At 50.5% G+C, this 21,572-nt stretch overlaps 1 protein-coding gene across 2 annotated transcripts; it reads left to right on the forward strand.

The window, feature by feature from the left end:
• The first annotated feature begins 9,252 nt into the window (after nucleotides 1-9,252).
• Krt86 (keratin 86) lies at nucleotides 9,253-15,902 on the forward strand. Of its 2 annotated transcripts, XM_039079713.1 has the most exons (10): nucleotides 9,309-9,677; nucleotides 10,289-10,497; nucleotides 11,150-11,214; nucleotides 11,668-11,669; nucleotides 11,946-12,041; nucleotides 12,208-12,372; nucleotides 12,607-12,732; nucleotides 13,008-13,228; nucleotides 15,139-15,170; nucleotides 15,307-15,902. In XM_039079713.1, exons 1-10 carry the CDS (start codon nucleotides 9,309-9,311, stop codon nucleotides 15,486-15,488), a joined length of 1,467 nt encoding a protein of 488 aa, XP_038935641.1. In that variant the 3' UTR covers nucleotides 15,489-15,902. The 2 variants fall into 2 exon arrangements, with proteins under 2 accessions (NP_001008810.2, XP_038935641.1); NM_001008810.2 differs by lacking the exon at nucleotides 11,668-11,669 and having other exon boundaries at nucleotides 9,253-9,677; nucleotides 11,150-11,210.
• Nucleotides 15,903-21,572: the final 5,670 nt, after the last annotated feature.

Consider the following 21,572-nt stretch of genomic DNA (forward strand, 5'->3'; position numbering starts at 1 on the left):
GTCCAGGTACTGGGGTCCTATTTATGGCAGGTTCTCAGGGGTTTGGCTAAGAAGGTGGTTGAGGCAATTGGACTTTATGGGCTTGGGCGGTTAGCCTTGTCCAAGCCTCTCTAGAATGTGCTTTAATGGTGGAGTGGCCCGCACCCTCCTCTTTGTAAAGCATGCCAACAGGTGCCTGGGGCACTCGGCAGATTGCATCTTCAAAGTGTCTGAGATGGGGCATGCGCACTCTGTGGCTTTGGGGAGGGCAGGAAGGACCCGTGCATAGAGAATAGCTGGGAACTTGGAGGGGGGGGGGTGCCAATGCAATTGTTACTTCAGTGTGTGGGGAGGAGGGTACCTAAGCAAGACTGGGGGATCATCCCCAGCACGCATAGACTTGGTCCAGGACCTCTTTCAAAGCAGAGCAGGATCCTGCCCCTCACTGCTATGTCTGCTGAGCAATGCTCCCCCAACCCCGGACATGGCAGCACCCAGTGCACGGCTGAGTATTTGTCTCTTTAGTTCTCTCAAATCCGACTGGAGTTTACAGAACGTGTGGCATATGGTCTTTAGGTACTTCAACACCATACCCCCCCAAACCCGGGGTCTTGAGTGTACTAGCAAGGACTCTGTCCCTGAGCAATACCGCACCCCCTTCAACGTACATTTCTTAAAAATACCAGCAGGACCTTTTTTACATGCTAGGGAATCCACAACAAATCCGGAACAACATTTACAACCCATTCCGTATTCTATTTCCTCAGTTGTTCTAGGAATACATTAAAGTATATTAATGTAGGCTTTTACCGTTTGCCGTGTCCCCTTTGTCCCAATGGCCTCTGTGTGGGAGGTCAGAGATTTAGACTGATTGTTCCCTGTGGGACATTGCAGGTATGTGTGGCAGCTGAAGTTTCAGTCAGTTGCCTCTCTGGCTCTCAGGTTTTCATTGTGGACGTTTAAGACCTCAGTACCTACTTGTAAGCGGTGCCTACTTATTGCCCTGCACAGGTGAGAAACAGCCACCACTTGACAAAATTCTTTGAGATAGTGCGGGGCCAGAGGCTTGGTTCATTTCCGGTTTACATTTGGGGCAGAATAGTTCATATACATTTTGGGCACCAGAACAGAGGGCATAAGATGTCTGATTGTGGCTCTGCAGTTGGATTGCTTGAGAACATTTCCCCTTTACAAGGAGCAAGGACTCTTGTCTTACTTTGACAAGAGGGCTTTCCTTTGCATGGGCTACCTACTGTGTGCTCACCAGGGGCTACCTACTGTGTGCTCATCATGGGCTACCTACTATATGCTCATCATGAGCTACCTACTGTGTGCTCACCAATATAAGCAGGAAACAATCTCCAGTTCATACTCCAGCCATCTGAGGGATGCACTATTCCTCTTGTTTTTACAGAAGAGGAAATGGAGGCTCAGATAGGTTGAATAATTTGCTCAACATCTCCCAACTGTCATGAGGTGAATTTGGGAGCCCCGCAAGCATGAGGACCACCTCCCCATTTCTTAGTTTATGAGAAAGTTCCAGAGGGTAGAAAATGCTGGCTTGGGTGAATATCTGTAAACTTAGACAGTGGAAGGAAGGAAGGAAGGGAGGAAGGAAGATAGCAGAGTCAGTGACTGGAACAGGTTAGATGGGAGGGGCTGATGAGGTGTGTGCTCTCAGGGCTGTATGGGGATGGCATGTGGCTGAGAGGTGCTTCGTGGATGTGAGCACTGGTGAGGCCCTGGAAGGCACCAGTTTTAGCTACCTGCATCTTCTTTAGTTGTTTTGGTTCATTGATGTGCCCTAGTTGGCAACCAGCCATTTCTACTCCAATAGAGCATCCTACAAAAAACACTTGGGAAGGCACAGTGGACAGCAGAGCACAGGGGCATAGAAGTCCCTGGGAGCCCAGGCAAACAGAAAGATCTTAGGGAGGAGCAAGGGGTGAGTGTGGTAAAGGGTAGGAGGGAGGAAACCTCAGGGCAGAGCTGCATTCAGAGATTGACAGGACAGATGTGGAGTCACAAGCTATGCCGGTCATCTGGTTACCCAGATGGGTGTGAAACCTGCTGCCACTTCATATTTTCAGAGAGCTGGCTGGACCAACGTGTTGGAAGCTCTTTAAAACCATTCTGGATACTGCCCACAACAGTGTCCCCAGCTACCAGTTGTCCACTTGTCCCTGGAGCATGTGTTGAGTCAAGCAGTACCTCACAGATGGCCTTTTCTGCCAAGGGAGCTCCCATCAAAACAGCAGGCACAAGCAGGAGCCCATTACTAATGCCTAGCTCTTGCTAAGCAAGTTTCAAGCCCCAAGAAACAATTTAGAATGATGCAAAGACACTCACGTGTGACATCATTTCGTTGGACTTCAGGGGCTATTAATCACTGCTAAGTTTTGAACACTTAATAGGACATTTAGTCTGTTTACTTCCAGAGAAACGCTGAAAACTGAAGTGGGGAGTCAAGAAAGGAGTTAGAGAGTGGGGGGAAGGGGACACAAGAGGTCGACTGAACCACACCATTCTAACATCGGGTTCTAACAGCGTAAAGTCAATACATTGTGGCTATGGGAGTTAAAATCATTTTTATTGAGAAATACACCAACGGACAGGAGAATTTATAGCCTTAAGAGTATAGTGTTATAAGAATAAAACACTAAGAGCTCCCATGCACTGGTGTGTACTCTCTGATAAGTGGATACTGGCTGAGAAAGTACAGGACACCAAGGATACAATCCACAGCACTCAAGAAGGTTAACAAGCCGAAGGGGCCAAGTGAGGATGACCCAATCCCACTTGGGAGGGAGAAGAAAGCAATCGCCCCCAGGGGGCAGAGAGAGGGAGGGATTTCGGTGGGAGAGTGGGGTGACCCTCTAGAATGTACCAGAGACCTGGGAGGTGAGAGAGGCTTAGGACTCAAAGGGGAGGGACCTTAGATGAAGTGCTCTACCGTGAGGAGAGACCACCTCCAGTAGAAAGACGGGGCATCAGGTGGAGGGGTGGGGTTGTCATCTCACAGTCAAAAACTCTGACCCAGAATTGTTCTTGTCTAACAGAACCGCAGGGACAAAAATGGAGAAGAGACTGAGGGAAAGGTGGCCCAGTGACCGGCCCGAATTGGAATCCAGCTCAAGGGGTGGCTCCAAGGCCTGACACTATGACTGATGCTATGGTGTGCTTACAGACAGGAGCGTAGCATGGCTGCCCTCCAAGAGGCCCAACAAGCAGCTGAAGGAGGTAGAGCAGATACTTACACCCAACCAATGGACAGAAACTGGAGACTCCTGTGGTTGAATTAGGGAAAGGCTGGAAAAATCTGAGGAGGGTGACCCCAAAGGAATACCAGAAGTCTCAGCTAACCTGGACCCCTGAGATGTCTTGGACACTGAGCCACCAACCAGGCAGCATGAACCAGTGGGTCTGAGGTCCCGGACACATATATAGAGAGATCTATATGGTCTGGCCTCAGTGAGAGAAGATGCGCCTAACCCTTGAGAGACTTGAGGCCCCAAAGAATGGGGAGGTTTGGTGGGGTGGGTGTGGGTGTGGGTGTGGGTGTGGGTGTGGGTGTGGGGACATCCTCTTGGAGACAGGAGGGAAGGGGGAGGAGGAATGAGATGAGGAACTGTCAGAGTGTGGACAGGGAGGGGGATAACAACAGGACAGTAGAAAAAAAGATTAAAGATAATAATACATTAAACAAAAGAGCTCTTATGCACTGTGACTCCAGAGATTGAACCTTTCTCTGGCCTAGGTGATACATCACCTGGATCTTATAATTATTTATCCCTCATTTCTTTTTACGGTCTTAGAACTACAGTGGTGTATGTGTCCTCTTCCCAGGTTTTGAATTCTGTAGATATGGACTCACACCATAGACTTCTTTCTTGTCTGGCTTCTGTTCTGCGATGCTATCTGATGTTTTTCAATTGGAGTGTGTTCACTGTATCCCATCAGTCAGCTCTCTGTGCAGCTAGGCTCATGGTCTACTCCACATGTGGAAGGGAGGACTTGGGAGCATCTCTCTCTACCTTTTCATGCAGCTGTAGTTGCGTGCAGCTATTATGGGGTGCATTCTGTACTCCCCCAGCTTTAAAAAGAATCTCCCCTATGTCAGTCAGCCTCATTTTACACAAGGTACCAGTCCAACAGATTTATAGACATGGACTGTGTGTATGTGTGTGTGTGTATGTGTGTATGAGTATGTGTGTATGTGTGCATGTATGTGTGTGTACATGCATGTGTGCATGTACATGTGTACATGCATGTGTATGTGTGTTCATGCGTGTATGTGCGCACGTGTATGTGTGTGCATGTATGTGTACATGTGTGTATGTGCATGCGTGTATGTGTGCTTGTGCATGTGCATGTGTGTATGTGTGTGTACATGCATGTGTGTGTGCGTGAGTGTATGTGCATGCATGTGTGCATTCACACATGTGTGCGCATGTGGGTGTGCATATGTGTGTGCATGTGGCAGTCAGAGAAAACACCTTGTGGGAATCAGTTCTCTCCTTCCACCATCTGAATCCTGGGGATTGAACTCAGGTCATCTGCCTTTGCAGCTAGCACTCTTACCCGCTGGGAAATCTTGCTGACTTTGTACAGTTGTCATTAAAATTTTTATGTTATGTGTATGAGTGTTTTATCTGCATATATCTCTGTGCATACTGTTCATGGTTGGTGCCCATGTCAGAGGAGGGTGTCAAAGTCCTTGGAATGGGGGTTGTGGATGGTCATGATGCTCAATCCTCTGCAAGAGCAATAAGTATTCTTGTTGTGTGAGCGCTTGCCCCAGCAGCTCTGCCCTGTGTAATTCTTACAGTCTCCTCTGAGGCTAGTGCCCTGAATCAAGGAGAGCAGGGAGGGAAGATACCCACTCAGGGTGAGAGTCAGAGACAGGCAACCCCAGGGGCTGGTGCACCAGACCCTGATGGAAGGAACGAGTTTGGCTCTTTGCGTTCCCATCTGCCCACCAACAACAGCACACTGTAGACATGTTTGCATGAGGCACCTAACTCACATGTTCACTTGCTTCCTCCTCAACACCCTCTTAAGGTTTTCTTTGCACAGCACTCTCGGGGTTATGGGCTGGAGGATAGAGAAGAACTCATCTTTGCTTTTGGTGAGCCTCTAGCTTTAATAGCAAAGCTGGGCACATACACAGATCAGGAGCAGAGAGGCACATCTGGAAACAGCACTACATACAAAAATTTTGTTTGTGGGCACATTCCAAGGGCTTGGCACATAGTAGGTGCTCAATAAATGTCTGTTGAATGAATGCAGTGAGTACCAGCTACACATTAAGTACTGAGTAATGGGATCATCAAAGCTTGGTGGCCAGTTGTACAAAGCTTTGTGGTCAGATGGGGTGGGGTTACACGAAGAAGATCAGGGAGTGGTCATTTCTAGGGGTGGGGTTGGAAGAGTGATGCTGCTCACTGAGGCCTGAAGGAGTGAAGTAAGAGAAATGTGTAAGAGTCAGCCAGTGGGGTGAGGATGAGGGCCTGATTTCAGGGCCTGGGTCTTTATTGCATCTCTCTCTCTCTCTCTCTCTCTCTCTCTCTCTCTCTCTCTCTCTCTCTCTCTCTCCCTCCCTCTCTCTCTCTCTCTCTCTCTCATCATAGAATTTTCATGATCCTTTTTTCAAGGACCCTTAGCCTTCCTGGGCTGCTATCCTTGGTTCTGTCTCCTTACTAAGTCCTCTCCGAGTCACCTCCTGCTTTTGCCTGGTAAAATCCCATCCTTGCCTTTCCCTAGAAAGGCAGTGCATCCAATCATTCCTCTGCACCTGATGTGTCTGCAAAGTGCCCTCTGCACACTCCGACTTTCCTCATCTCTGCGTCTGTTTTCCTTGACATGTGAGAATCCCAGAGTCCTGGTTTCCTTCTTCTGTGTAGTCTCCCCTTCCCAAAGTAGCACGTTTAGGGTTTACCTGACAGGGCATACCAATCTCAGAGTCCCCAGATGTCCCATTTGCAAGATATATCTGGTCTCCGCTACCTTCTATTTTGGGGAATCTGTCTTACACTCAATTCTTTCCCCACTAGCAGAAGGGACTGAAGTGAACTTTGAGTAAAGACATCATGAGATGAAAATGGTTTTATATGTAGGCACTACAAGGTCCACTTGTCCACATGAACTGGAGGAAGAGACTGCTCTCTAGGCCATACCACTTGGCCCCACCATCTCCACATGCAAGGTGGCCAGTCCAGAAGGGTTTACTTTGATATGAAGCTTCTTGAAACAAAAGAATTAATGTCCTTTCTCTCAGCAGTGTGGCTATTGGCTCTCCCCCTGGGAGGTTCTTCCTCAACCCCAGCTTCCATCCATCCATCCATCCAGTGAAAGCTAGCCTACTCTTGCTTCCTTTGCACTTTATGGTGTTAGGATAGATTACCAAGAGCATCCCCCAACAGTTCCATGGGATTTCCGGATACCACCTAGTCAGGAGGTTTGGGGATTAGAAGAAAAACAAAACAAAAAAACAAAGCCAAACAAAGCAACCACACAATAAGACACATAGGCTGGCTGTTGTTTCATTTATGATTAAGGATTTCTTTTTTTCAAAATAATGCTTTATTTTTTGAGGTAATGTAGGTACATCATTTCTCTTTCCTTTATTCGCTCCAAACCCTCCCATGCACCCCCATGCTCACTTTCAAAATCATGGCCTCTTTTTCTTTAATTGCTGTCACACACACACACACACACACACACACACACACACACACACACACACTCCAAAATACATAAATAAGACCTACTCAGGTCATATAATATTACTTGTATATATGTTGTCAGAGCTGACCATTTGATGTTGGACCATCCACTGGGGGTTCATTTCTCTCAGGTTTCCTCAGCTGTCTGTAATTCTTTGTCAAGGGTTGAGGACTTGTGGGATTTCCTCTGTATCCATTAACATGTCTACTGGTATTGCCTTTCAGTTCATGTTCAGTCATCCCTGTTGGTGAGACTTGATGTAGCTTCTGACATTTCTAAGAGGCACAGTCTCCCAACAGACTTCCTCTCCTTCTGGCTCTGTCAATTTTTCTGTCCCCTCTTCCACAAGATTCCTGAACCTTATGGACAGAGGTTGTGTCAGTTGGGACCGGGGATCCACAACTCTGCCTTTGGTTGGTTGGTGGCCAAGGATTTCTGATTCTCTAAGGCCAAATGAAAAACACAAGTCTTTGAAAGGTGTTCCAGTGAGTGATGTTTGGATCATCTGAGCTTTTTTTTCTGTTAGAGTCGCTGCCTAAAGATTGGTCAAGATGACGGTTTGTGAGGACATCTTTCCTGAGGCAGTGGACTAGACCATGAAGGAGATGGCCATTAGACTCTTTCCCAGAGTAAAGGCCATTGTCCTCCTTCCCTCTCCTGGGACAGGCCCACTTGGTAGAACAATAGTGCTCTCAAGAATAATTGAGTACGTTCTATGTGCCAGCTGCCCTGTTAAGTATTATCTGTGTATTATTTTATTAACTTCCCCTATTACTCTTTCAAGATATTCCGATTACTGGTAGTTGAACATAAGTGGTTTGGGGAGGTGAATGAGTGCACCCCACCAAAGCTGTCAATACTCCTACAACAGCAACAGCACAACAACAAACCCACATTTGTTTGTGCCTTGGAGTGGATCAGGCTCAGGCCCAAGTACTTAGTGAAGATTAATTCTTTAATCCTTACAACAACTTTACGAGATGGGTATTATCCTCATCTTACAAGTCATAATGGAGGCTCAGAGACGCTAAGTAGCTGCCTGGAGTTATCCGGTAGCGTGGTGGTAAGAGCCTGGATTTAAAACTAGGTACTTTGGAATCCGGACCTGTGTCCTCAACTGGTATAACACGTATTTCCACTTTTCAAAAATTGCAGCTCCCAAAGGAATAATTGTACGTAATGACAGAATAAACACCAGGCACACATAGCTGACCCAGAGGGTCAGGGCATGGTCATGACGTAAGCAAAACAACGATGTGTTCTGTTCTACTCTGGCTGGCTTTGTTCTAGACCGTTCTGTGACTGAAAAATGGTGGTCGTTCCCAATGGAGGGCAACAACATGAACTCTGGTAAAACACTGTCCAGAGTGGCTGGCAGAGATTAGGGTGCACACCATGCTGTGGAGTTTACAGAGCTAAATCCACCCCTTCAGACTTCCAAGGCAGCCAGGGCAGGCAAAGCCTCAGCTAGTTTCCAGCAGAGTGAAGCACCTGCTTCAGGGCCATACAGAGGTAGTCAGGGCAGTGCCTCTGGCCCTAACCAGCTCTTGTGAGTTTAAGGCCTACGCTGGATGGGCAACACTAGCTGCTACAGTTATGTCTGAATGCTTATCAGAGCCACTGCAGGCTGATGTTACAAAGTGGAAGGGTCATTGGGGAAGGAAATAGGGGGTTCGCAGTACAGGAAGGATGGGTGTTCATAGTGCAGGAAGTATCAGGGGCTCGACTGACAGCTGGGATCTTCGTGTTCTCTTCATGTCACCCTACCAACAGTAAGGTCACCCCATGGATGATACAACAACCTGAGGTGAAAAAGACATGAGGTGCTCACCAGTGTTGGGGCCAGTGACCCTGTGGACACTTCGGACTTGGGGAAGACGGAAGGAAGACACTCCTTTGGTCCTAGATAGCCATGATGGGCTAAGAATTGTTTGTGTCCATAGGGGTGTGTGTGTGTGTGTGTGTGTGTGTGTGTGTGTGTGTGTGTGCCTGTGACGTAGCCATGTAGCCTATGAGTTCGTGGAAATTGTGTGTAGGAAGGGTAACCTGATGAGGGAACAGAAGGGTCCGCGGGAGTGAGAGATGGAGGAGGGAGAAGTTGACTAACTTAGATTCAGATATGGAGCCTTAAGGGGCACGTAGACAAACTACCCAGGCGTCCCTAGCTTGGTTGGGTCAGGACCTCGGACAGCGGTGCCGCCATTTTCAAGTCCCTGATTGGAGCAATAGCTCCGCCCCTCTTCCTTTTCCTTGCAGCATGAGTCACCTACACTGTCTCTCCCTTTCTGTGTGTTGGGCACAGGAGCAGGGGATGGAGGAGGTGAGCTGTCCCTTTGAAGAAGGAAATTGTACAGTTTAGGGTAAAGGACCATAAACACCAGCAACTGGTTAACCAATTTAGCACATTTAAGGAGGAGCCACAGCAGCTAAACAAGCCAAGCTCATAAAGCCATCTAATTGCTTCAAACCACGTGGTCACAGTCAGGGTCCTCACATATATAAAGGGCCAACAAACCTAAAGAGGTAAACACCTGAATCCACGTCCACTGTACCCTCCACTTGGACGTCTCCAGTCTCCCAGTCGCCCTACTCCCCAAATAACCATGACTTGTGGATCCTACTGTGGTGGCCGCGCCTTCAGCTGCGCCTCAGCCTGTGGGCCCCGTCCCGGCCGCTGCTGCATCACTGCAGCTCCCTACAGGGGCATCTCCTGCTACCGCGGACTCTCAGGGGGCTTTGGCAGCCACAGTGTCTGCGGGGCCTTTCGCTCTGGCTCCTGTGGACGCAGCTTCGGTTACCGATCCGGAGGCATCTGTGGGCCCAGCCCCCCCTGCATCACCACTGTCTCTGTCAATGAGAGCCTGCTCACCCCCCTCAACCTAGAGATCGACCCCAATGCTCAGTGCGTGAAGCATGAGGAGAAGGAGCAGATCAAGTGCCTGAACAGCAGGTTCGCCGCCTTCATCGACAAGGTGGGTGTCCTGGACCAGCCCTTCCTGGAGCACAGCAGGACACAGCCAAGGCTGGGCGCTGAGGGGAATGGGAAGCAGAAAGCCCTCCCAAAATGAGCTCAAAAGACAGGATTCACAGGGCTCACTTGTCAGTTCTGAGAAGCAGAGCTTATGGCCGAGAGAAGTGGCCAGGCTGTCCTGGGCACAAACTGACTACAGGGAGTCCCAAGGGCTGCAGGATGGAGCTTTGGCCAGGCCAAGAAGGGAGACTGCACTTGGGCTGACAGGAAGGGTGCAGACTATTGGAGGAAGGGGCAGAGGCCTTCCTAGTGAGAGACTCCAAAAGGCCTGTGACTCCATCGCCTCTGGGATGTGAATAGGGGTGCTCTGCTTATGGGGACTCCTGCCTTCCTTGCTTCAGAGGGGAGCGTTGGGCCCAGCATAGGGCACTGAGGTGTCCACCTGGCTTCCTGAGTAGGCACTGACCCTATCCCTTGTGCTCTCTACCCATGGGAAAGACAGGCAAGGCCAAGATAAGGGAATGGAGACTCAGGCTCCTTCCCAGAGCCCCTCTACTCCATCTCCACCATCATCCCAGACCTGCCCCTGAACCCCTTCTCCCTCCATGGCAGGTGCGCTTCCTGGAGCAGCAGAACAAGCTGCTGGAAACCAAGTGGCAGTTCTTCCAGAACCGCAAGTGCTGTGAGAGCAACGTGGAGCCTCTGTTCGAGGGCTACATCGAGACTCTGAGGCGGGAGGCTGAGTGTGTGGAGGCCGACAGTGGCAGGCTGGCTGCTGAGCTCAACCATGCTCAGGAGGCCATGGAGGGCTACAAGAAGAGGTGAGAATGGACTGGTGTGGTGCTGGTATAAGATGTGCCTGATATCAAAGCCCAGGACATGAAAGTGTAGCCAGGCTGATGTCATTGTAGGATCCTGCTGTCTGTGAAATATCTGTACAGACATTTCTCGGAGAGGACTAGAGAGTGTCAGAGTCTACCATTTTTGCCTCAGTCTTCTCTCTAAAGACTGAGACCAACAGCTCTGTCTTCTCTGGGGAGGACAAACACAGCCTGACCCCAGCTCTTTCTCACGTGGATCCTCTGCATTGTGACCCCTGAACAGATTCTGCTCAGGAAAGTAGGAGGGTCATGAGCCATACTGTCTATCTGTCTCTCTGCCTTGGATACTCAGCCCAGGAACTTGAGTCTGTTCAGCAGCTGGGCTGGGACTGACATGCCACTGGGGGAGGTTGGAGCTGCAGTACCTAAGACCCCATGATGTCCACTCCCGCATGAAGTTGGCATCGAATCTTCATTTCCTTCCTGCGCTGACTTCATAACAGCGCTAGGAGGCTCCCTTACAGCCTCCCCCACTCCCTGATAGCTCGGAGAGCCCTAGCAGGGCCAAGAACTCTGAGGGCTCTCCCCCTGAGCTCCCTGCATGGCGTGTGAGTTTGCACACCCCACCTCACGTTGCCTCTCTCTGTCCTAGGTACGAGGAGGAAGTTTCTCTGAGAGCTACAGCTGAGAATGAGTTTGTGGCTCTGAAGAAGGCAAGTAGCTGGCGGTGGGAGGTAGAGCGACACACCCGAGCGAGGGACACACTGTGCTTAACCTTCAGGAATTTTGACCTTCCCACAACAAGATAGGAAAAATCTCAGAGAGATGGCCCAATGAATGTCAGACCCAGGGCTGTGATAAAGGGGTGGTCTAGGGGCAGCAGCCATTTGGAAGGTTGTCACCCAGAGAGTCAGTAGTTCCAATCCCATGAGGCCATGTGTGAGTTTGGAATGTCTCTCAGCTCCTTCTGCCCTGATGCAAGACCTTGGCTGTATTAACCTTGATGCGTCTTTCCTTCATTCTGGGGTGTATGGCCGGGGTTCCAGGACCCACAGGGTTTTATTCTCTTCACTGAAAGTGGTGTGGTCTACATCCATACTACAAGTCTGACCAGAGTATTAGGACCCAAGACAGTGTGTAAGCATTGAGAGGGTCATTAGGAGTGGCCAGTTGTCCTCTTGAAGCATTGCTGGTTCTGCTGGAAGACCTGGGAGCCAACTGGGAAGCTTTTTAGAACGGAACGGAACCACAGAGAAAGAAAGAGAGGGGCTGAGAGGCAGAGAGTCCCCATGCCTGAGGAACAGTCAAGTGCAAGCTGGGAAGTAGGGGCAGAGATCTTTGCACACAGGGATCTCTCTCCACTGTGCTTCCTGGGATGGATGAAGAGAGAAGAGTTTAGGACATGATCAGCTGAGTGAGTCAGGTTCACACCTCTCCCTCTCTCCCAGGATGTGGACTGTGCCTACCTGCGCAAGTCAGACCTGGAGGCCAACACAGAGGCACTGACCCAAGAGATCGACTTCCTGAGGCGACTGTATGAGGAGGTGAGGGCAGCAGCAAGGTGGAAGCCCAACAAGTAGCCTGCAGACAGTTGTTGCATCACTGTGAAGTCCTGTGTGGGCCAGGGGAAGTCTGAGAGCTTGGCACAGGGATGTGGGATTAGACTGGATTTTCAAGAAGCTTTTGACTGCTGTCTCCCTCCTCCTGCAGGAGACCCGCATCCTCCACGCCCACATCTCAGACACCTCCGTCATCGTCAAGATGGACAACAGCCGGGACCTGAACATGGACTGCGTCATTGCTGAGATCAAGGCTCAGTATGATGACATTGCCAGCCGTAGCCGTGCAGAGGCCGAGTCCTGGTACCGCACCAAGGTGAGAGGTCAGGACATCTGTCCTTAGATGAGACAGTGGGAAGGACTCCAGGATCTATCAGAAAAGGCTTCTTCTTGCACACCAGGAAACACAAGAGGATGGCACACAGCTCTAGGCTGAGGAGGCAGCCCAGCCTGCCCACTGTGCATCTTGCACACTCGGTGGCAGTGTGCTCACTGGGTCAATGTCACAACCTGAGCCTCATGGGCACCTCTGCTTCCCCCCTACCCCCAGTGTGAGGAGATAAAGGCCACAGTGATCCGGCATGGAGAGACCCTGCGTCGCACCAGAGAGGAGATCAATGAGCTGAACAGAATCATCCAGAGGCTGACAGCCGAGATCGAGAACGCCAAGTGCCAGGTGTGTAAGGTTCAGCTGCTCTGAGACCAGAGAGGCTGGGTACCTACTCGGTGCCACACAGTCAGCTTGTGTCCTGCTTGGAGCTTACCATTTAGTCTTCCAACATTGGCACAGCTGGGTTTCCTGATCACACTCACTCAGGTTGACCCACGGGAACAAGGCAAGAGGCTGCTTCTAGAATGTTCCCGACTGGTGGGAGAGACTGGATAATATACTGATAATGGACAGTGGGACCCAGAGACCCTTGGCTATCCCGTTCTCTTCTGTGTCCCCAGAACACCAAGCTGGAGGCTGCTGTGACCCAGTCTGAGCAGCAGGGAGAGGCTGCCCTCACCGATGCCCGCTGCAAGCTGGCTGAGCTGGAGGCTGCCCTGCAGAAGGCCAAGCAGGACATGGCCTGCCTGCTCAAGGAATACCAGGAGGTGATGAACTCCAAGCTGGGTCTGGACATCGAGATCGCCACCTACAGGCGCCTGCTGGAGGGCGAGGAACAGAGGTGGGTTCTGTAGCTTTTCACTTTCCCAACCCTTCTTGGGTCCTCAGCATTGAGCCCCACATCTTGGGTACCAGTTCATCTTCGCTTCCTCACCTCACCACCCCGCACGTGGATAGGAAATCTGTGTAAGTCCTTTAACCTTGATGTAACCTTTAACCTCGATATAACCTTTAACCTAACTCCATTTCACTTGCTCCCCCTGGCCTCTCTCTCAGGCTGCCTACAGGGAGATCCTGGGTTTTGCTCTCTCAAGGTCTACCTGGTGTTCATACCTAGGGTGCAGTTTCCCCTTTCGCTATCACATGCTTTGTGAATTCTCAGGACTCCATGTTCTTCTCTAAGCTGTCCCTGGCTAGCTCCACTCCAACCTTGGAAATTCACATTTATCTCATGATAGCAGCAGAGTCCACCAACCCCTGCTCAGCCCCTGTGATGGTAACTAGAGAGCACACTAGAGTGTATTCCCATTGCAGTTTGAACTGAGGAAGAGGATAATGGACTTTCGTTAGTTTTTTTTTTTTTCCAGAGCTGAGAACCGAACCCAGGGCCTTGCACTTGCTAGGCAAGCGCTTTACCACTGAGCTAAATCCCCAACCCACTTTCGTTAGTTTTTAAAACTCACAGTCAGGTACTGGTACAGGGCCTCCTTGCTGTTCAGTTTCCTGTTGTGGAGGGTTCCTCACACCCCAAGTTCTTTAGGACTCCACCTTTTTACTTTTTTTAAAAAAAGATTTATTTATTTGTCATATATGAGTGTATTGTAGGTGTCTTCAGATACACCAGAAGGGGGGATCAGGTCTCATTAGAGATGGTCGTGAGCCACTGTGTGGATGCTGGGAATTGAACTCAGGACCTCTGGAAGAGCAGCCAGTGCTTTTAGCCGCTGAGCCATCTCTCCAGCCCCAGGACTCCACTTTGAATGAAGCTCTTGTTTTTGTACTTTCTGTTTCATGCCCAGCTGTTTGGTTGCGTTCCCAGCCTCCTTTTGCGTATAGCCAGCCTCCAGGGTGGCACACAGGTGTGAACTTGGGAGATGGGACACAGACTTGACATGTGATCACATTGAGAGACTCCCCAGAACTACAGAGTAGATTGGGAAGCTTGGAGGTACCTGAGAATCTGGATGTTGGAGAGAGAGAGAGAGAGAGAGAGAGAGAGAGAGAGAGAGAGAGAGAGGGAGAGAGAGAGAGAGAGAGAGAGAGAGAGAGAGAGAGAGAGAGAGACCTGCCAAGGAACCTCAGCTTCTCCACCACACACAGGCAGAGAGGAAGGCGACCAGAGCATCCGTTCTGAGTTTGTCAGCCTTGGTCATTGTGTGTTCTGGCCAACTCTAATACAGGTCAGATAGTGTAGTTTTAGCCCTGAGCTGCCATTGGTCATTTCCTCTGTAGGTGCCCAATGAGAGGACTGCTGTAGGTAGCTTCCAAGCTGCCTCTAAGGTTCTAAGCTCTCGTCTCTCCATCTGGAGTCATTTATGAAGACAGGTGTTGCCTCCCGACACAGGGGCAAAAGGTTCTGATCTCCCTTAGGCCCAATGTCACAATGACGATCAGATAGGATTTAGAAAATTACACCCGCTTCCCCCGATGCACTTACAGCCCAAAACCAACAGGGCAACAGCAGCCAGTGCTGCAGCACCTATGTCTTGGGTGTCTTAGTCCCCAGGAGAGCACTTGGATTATTCTGTGAGGAGACCTAGAGCCCACTAAAGTGCGCAGCGAGTAAGCAGAAGTGGTAGAGGGCTTTCCTTGCCTTCAGAATTCACGTGGTGCCCCTCAGGGCTACCCTCAGCTCCGGGTTTCTCAATTTCTCTCATGCACCCTTTCCCTAGGGCTAGAGCCTAGAAGGACCGGTGATGGCTCCAGTTACACGCTTTTGGTGCACTAACGGCTCCCTTTCCTCTCCCACAGGTTGTGTGAGGGCGTTGGCTCCGTGAATGTGTGTAAGTAATTCCAGCCTCCCCTTTTCCTGCGGGGTGGTGCGCGCCTTTGGGGGCGGGAACACTTAAGCTTGCTGTTGCAGAGCCTCCTGGCAGTGGCGGTGCCTGACACAGTCTCTCCTGTTCTCCCGGCTTTCAGGCGTGAGCAGCTCCCGCGGTGGCGTCGTCTGTGGCGATCTCTGTGTCTCCGGTACTGCCCCTGCTGTCAACACCAGAGTGTGCAGCGCACCTTGCAGTGGCAATGTGGTGGTGGGCACCCCCAATGCCTGCGGCCCCTGCGCCGGGGCAGGCGCCTGCAGCGGAGGCTGTAAGAAGTGCTAGGAGGCCACAAAGCTGCAAGCCACTGCCATGGGCCACCCTGCCCGAAAAGACAGCACAGCGGGACAGTGGCCTCGGCCCCTTCTTCTCATTCTTTAGCTTTCCCTAGCAACTTGTTTGCAGAGTTCTTGCTTTTCTTTCCCCTTCTGCCTTTTTTTCTGGATTCATTGGTCTTAGGATCTCGGAGGAACCGCTGCCCCAGGATTCTTTGCCCAACTTTACCCTTTTGTCTGGGCAAGGAGACAGGGACCAATATGGTTGCTGGTTTTCCTGTCACTCCTCGAGAGACCACGTGACCCAGAGCATCTTCTTCCGGATCTCCCTGGCAGCAGCTCCCCCATACCAGAGCCTCTGCTGCCTGCTCGTTTGCCTTTGTCTCACTTTACGTTCCCAATAAACTAATTGCAGCGAAACAAACCCGTGCCTCAGTCTCTCCAAAAATGCTGCCTATGCCAGGTGCTTCCCCTTCCCCGGGTGTTGGGGGGAGGGTCCGGGGACCTGGGTGTTTTCAATAGGCAAAGACACCGCCTATCTGGTCTGGAGAAATCAGGCTTTTGGGACAACAAAGCTGTACTCAAAGCAGAGTCTTATAGGGTGGTTGGTATTCTAACTGAGGTGTTTTGTCTCAGCACCGTGGTTGGGCAACTGTTGCTGAGCTCCGCCAGAACGTTTTACTCTGTATCATTCTTGGCTCCTTCACTAGATGCTTGAGATTTCCCCTGCCTCTCATTACAACGAGCAAAGACATCTCTAGACAAGGTGAAATGTCACCAGGGGATTCTGAGACACAGCCATTTTGCTCCCCTCCTTACTCCTCCTGCATCATTGAATGATGCCAGGAACTTGATCTTCATCCTTTTTGTTACTGTTGCCAGGAAGGCCTTTTAAGCACCCCTCCTAGCAGGCACAGGGATATTCTCCAGAGACTTGTGCCCCTCCTTTTGACTGTTAGGAGATTGAAACAATGTTGCCAGAGGAACAGGAATTCTCTAGGAATCTCATGCTTGGAGCCAACCCTGTGGAACTGTGACAACTTGTCAAACCACCTTGAAGAAGAAACTGCAATTAAGACAGAGATGTTCTCCTGGGTAGGGCCGCCCTTAACCAGGACTGCTTAGTAATGCATGCCTCTTGGTGTCTATTTAAACCTAAACCTCATTCTAGGACCCCAAAAATGGCCTTGGGGTAATCACTAGACTGTTTGTTCCTCTTCCCAATGTGGCCACATCAGGTAAATCTTTCTCTGCCTTTCACTGTTGCCTGTTTTAACTGTTCTACTGGGGACGAGCGCCCATGCTCAGCATGTCAGAGCTTCCTGGGTGGCTCCAGCCCTAACAACTCTAACAACATGATTGCCCTGCACCCCTAGTCCTTCAATTGTGGTGGAAAAAGGCCAGGATACTTAAGCTCTTGTCCTGGCTTTGGCAACTAGTATGTGCAGTTGAGGGCCCTCACTTTGGAGCACAGGTAGTTAGGTGGAGTTCTCAACCTTCCTAAATCTGTGACCCTTTAATACAGGTCCTCATGTTACGATGCCCCCCAACCATAAAATTATTGTTCGTTGTTATCTCATAACTGTAATTTCGCTGCTGTTACGGAACATAATGTAAATATCTCTGCTTTTCAATGGTCTTAGGCAACCCCACAGGTTAGGAAAGGCTGAACTATGTGATTAGGTCTTCAGCCCATGGGATGCCTGGAAGCTCTTCTGGTTGATGCCCAGAGCAGAAGCCAAAGGTTTGGCACCACTGCTACATGAGCTGGGGCTTGTCAGCACAGAAGGTCTGATTGCGAGTGTCCCTGTCCTTCCTCAGAGACGCTGGGAAGTCTGGTTGCCCGTGACCCAGCAAGGCAGTGGGCAAAGATGACAAGGATGAGAAATTCCTGTGGATGAGGAAACTTTTAGGAGGGGGAGGTGGGGCTGGGGCTGGGGGCAGGGAGCAGAGTGGAAAGTAGGATAGGTCACTTGAGGCTTCCAGGGGATCCCGAAGATCATCCCCCAGCCTCTCCGAGCCCATGGATTGCTTGTGGCATTTTGAGCTGCTTCTCTGTGCCTGCAACATGTCTGTTCACCCAGGTAACTCCTCACAGATACTAACTTTTCCTTTAAACCAAGCTTCAGGGACTGGAACAACCCCCCACCCCTTCCTTCCTCCCTTTCCTCCTTCCTTCTTTTCCTCCTTCCTTCCTTTCTTCTTTCCTCCTTTACTCCTTCTTTTCCTCCTTTCTTCCTTCCTTTTCCTTTTCCTTCCTTCCTTCCTCCCCTATTTCCTTTTTTCCCTTCGTTTTCCCTTATTTCCTTCCTGCCCCCACCTCAAGTCTCTCACATTGTGGCTTAGGCTAGTCCCAAAGTCATGAATATCCCCCTACCTCAGCTTCCTGAGAGCTGTGATTACAAGCATGTGCCATCACACTTGGTACGAGACAACCATCTTTAACCTGTCTCTTTGCCTGAGTGAACTTGGGACCTATCATTTTTTGGTGATTCCAATGGAGACTCTCCCCTCTCCCTAAGGTTGCAGCTTCAACATGACTTCCATCCACCCCTGGCTAGCATTCTCCTTCCTAGATTCCGCCTCTTCTAGCCCTAAGGCCCAGGACTCTTTGACCATTTCCTCGAAACTCAAACACTCCCCCAAGAAGGAGAAGGGAGGCCCACAAGGTTCAGGAAGACAGTGAAGACACAGGCTCAGAGGACCCCCAAATTCACAGGCCCTGTCCAAGGTTATAAAGGTGGAATTGACAGGGAGTTCCAGGAGTGTGTGTGTGTGTGTGTGTGTGTGTGTGTGTGTGTGTGATTACCCAGGCTGCCTTTGAGTCACCCACACTCCTGTACACATGGATCTGTACAAACTTGTCTGCTCCTCAGGTGGACTTTCTTAGAAACATAACTTTTTGCTGTTGTTGGTGTTTTTCACCACTACTGTGTCTGGGTAAATATTCTGACATTTGCTCACATCTCTCCAGGAAAAGTCACACAGCACATGACTATTGAGTTAGGAATATGGGCCTAGAGACCCATCACTGGGTCTGCCTCAGATAGGTGGGAGGAAGGTGGCTCCCTGGGGTGCCCTGTGTGACATTGTGATGGCCCTCCTGAGGTTGCCTGTCCTTAAGGTCTCTCCTCAAGTCCTTGGGAGGAAACATCAATGTCCCAGAGCAGCTTCCAAGAATGGAAGAACCACAGGGCCCCATCCCCCTGTGGGGCTCCTGTCCCTCCCCTTGCTGGGTGATGAAGATATTTGGGGAACAAGCAAGGGAGGCCGGGAGACATGAAAGGCACTGAATGGTGAATCAGGGCCAGAGTGTGGGCCTAGTATATGCTTTAGAGAGCCTGAGGTCACCTGGGTGCAGACGGAGCGTTGGAAGAAGGGACTGTGTTCTGTGGAGGCCTCTGACTGCTGTGTGGTATGAGCAAGCTTCCCCCTGCTCCGAGTCCTGTAAGGCAGTGACTTTCAGACAGAGCCTTGTGCTGGGCGATTCCATTCTACAAAGTGGAAGTCAGCTCTGTCTGAATGCAAAGGATAAGGCAGGCCCATTAACACTGCATCGCGTGCATGTGAAGACGCCATTAACTGTCTCACACTGGCCACGAGGTACACACTGTACTGGCTGATTTTGTGTTGCCAACTTGACACAAGCTGGAGTTATCACAGAGAAAGGAGCCTCCCTTGAGAAAATGCCTCCATGAGATCCAGATGTAAGGCATTTTCTCAACTAGCGATCAAGGGGGGAGGGCCCAGCCCATTGTGGGTGGTGCTGTCCCTGGGCTGGTAGTCCTATAAGCAAGCAAGCTGAGCAAGCCAAGGGAAGTAAGCCAGTAAGAAACATCCCTCCATGACCTTTGCATCAGCTCCGGCTTCCTGACTTGCTTGAGTTCCAGTCCTGACTTCCTTTGGTGATGAACAGCAATGTGGAAGTGAAAACTGAATAAACCCTTTCCTCCCCAACTTGCTTCTTGGTCATGATGTTTGTGCAGGAATAGAAACCCTGACTAAGACAACACTTAACTCATTCATGCAGGCTAAAAGGCATCATCACCCGTGAACTTATCAGGGTAGATGGGGAACACATGGACACATGAACAGATTAAAACTGTATCAGAAAACCAGGACTATGAATTCACCCAACGCACCAAGAACAGCGAAGGTTGTTCTGTCCATGCAGAGTTGGCCTTGGGTCTCATCTGACTGGATGGCTGGCTGGGGGCAGGGCTGGCTCTGCACCTCCAATAGCATGCTTTCTGTCTTCCTAACAGCCACAGCTACCTATGTTTCTATCGCTCCCTGCCTCTGGTATGTCTTTTATGAACTCTGTGGCCTCCTTAATTACCCTGCAACCACTCTGCCACATACACATTACTGTGTGAATGTGTTGTGTTATCTGGGGAGTAACGTTAGTGTCCATTATCAGAATATAAAGAACCCAAGGCCAAGGGTTGGTGGTATATATACATAACCCAAACACTCAGAGGCAGGGGAAGGAGAAGCAGAGGGTTCAAGGGCAACTTTGGCTACATAGTGAGTTGGAGACAGATCTGGAGGACATGAGACCCTGTCTCAAAAAACCAGCCAACTCACCAACCGATTGTGATTGCCAGTGGTCACACTGTTTAGGGAAATCAGAATTACTGGGTAAATTGCAGTCAAGGATACTGAAATAGTTAATTTATTATTAGTCGCTAGATCCTGAACTTGTCGAAAGACACAAACGTTTGTTCTATGGTTTTGTGGCAGGAGGGAGAGAAGGAAATACCTTAGAAAGCTGTTTGGAAGGAAGGCATGCAAGTCTGGTGTCAGAGGTCATCCTGGGCAGGAGGGATGCTGGCTTCTGCCCTGGCTGGGCAGGACTCAGGCCTCGAAGGGTGCTGCTTTTGGAAAAGAAGAGAGGAGGAAGATTGGAAGAGGGGCAGGAAGAATCCAGGAGAGGCAAGGTTCAAGGGCCACGGCTGTGGGAGAGGGATTAGCATGGGACTTGCTGCTGAGGTCCAGGGAGGCCCTGCTACTAAGGCCAGTGAGGCCCTGTTGCTAAGACCAGTGAGCCTTGTCTCAGGCTTAACCAGGCAGAACCTCGAGTGGAAGCTAAGGTGGAGACTGGTGTGGTGTCTAGGCTCAGAGTGCAAAGGTAGAGGAATCCTGAGTGCGTGAGGTGAGGCTTCAGGGTGAGGGCTATGAGCCAATGATCAATGCCTGCAGGAGGAATGAGCCTATCGGACAGGAAGGAAGGGCAGGAGATGGGAAACTTAAGAGAGTTTAGTCTGGATCCCAGAGGACCGAAGACCTAAAGAGTGAGGGGGTGGGGAATTTTTAAGGGTGTGTGAGTAGGTAGGGAAGACGCCATGGGCTAAGAGAGGGGAGGAGGAGGGAGGGAGGAGGGAGAGCACCGGTTGTTGATGCTTGGGGATGGAGGACATTGAAGGTCTGGCTCAGAGCTTTTCTGGGTCTTCTATTCTGGAACATCCTGGGACCAGTGAGGGCAATCCAAGAGGAACAGAGTGACCATCTTAGTGTGGGGGATGGGTGCTGGGAACAAGGTGATGAGGTGGCAATGGTGATGAGGAATGGGGTCCAGAGCAACACAAAGTGGCTCTGGTGACACTTCCGAGGATTGCTGCTGTAAAGTATGAGTGTGTGGGGTTAGGGTGCAAGGAGTAAATATGTGGGAGAAGCAAGTAGGATGTGGGTGGACAGGCAGGCAGCAGGCAGAGACAAATAGGCAGTCAGAAAGACAGACAGTCAGGGAGGCAGACAGACACACACAGAGACAGATAAGCAGGCAGGTAGGCAGGCAGGCAGGCAAACAGACATGTACACACAAAGGCAGGCAGACAGACAGACAGACACACACAAAGGCAGGGAGGCAGACAGACAAGCAGGTCAGCAGGCAGGCAGGCAGGCAGACAGACATACACACACAAAGGCAGGCAGGCAGACAGACATACACACACAAAGGCAGGCAGGCAGACAGACAAGCAGGTCAGCAAGCAGGCAGACACAGGCAGAAAGACAGACACACACATACATACACATTCCCACACAGAACTTTGCCTTTCAGCAGAGCCTGTGGCCTCTGGTTGGAGGAAGGAAG

The sequence above is a fragment of the Rattus norvegicus genome, chromosome 7 (genome assembly GCF_036323735.1).
Source record: "Rattus norvegicus strain BN/NHsdMcwi chromosome 7, GRCr8, whole genome shotgun sequence".
NCBI classification, from domain to species: domain Eukaryota; kingdom Metazoa; phylum Chordata; class Mammalia; order Rodentia; family Muridae; genus Rattus; species Rattus norvegicus.

Bases quoted from the DNA above. Each gene is read 5' to 3' on its own strand.
- Krt86 (XM_039079713.1), top strand. From the start codon at position 9,309: ATGACTTGTGGATCCTACTGTGGTGGCCGCGCCTTCAGCTGCGCCTCA. The intron at 9,678-10,288 runs GTGGGTGTCCTG...CCTCCATGGCAG, and splicing joins TCGCCGCCTTCATCGACAAG to GTGCGCTTCCTGGAGCAGCA. The intron at 12,373-12,606 runs GTGAGAGGTCAG...CCCTACCCCCAG, and splicing joins AGTCCTGGTACCGCACCAAG to TGTGAGGAGATAAAGGCCAC.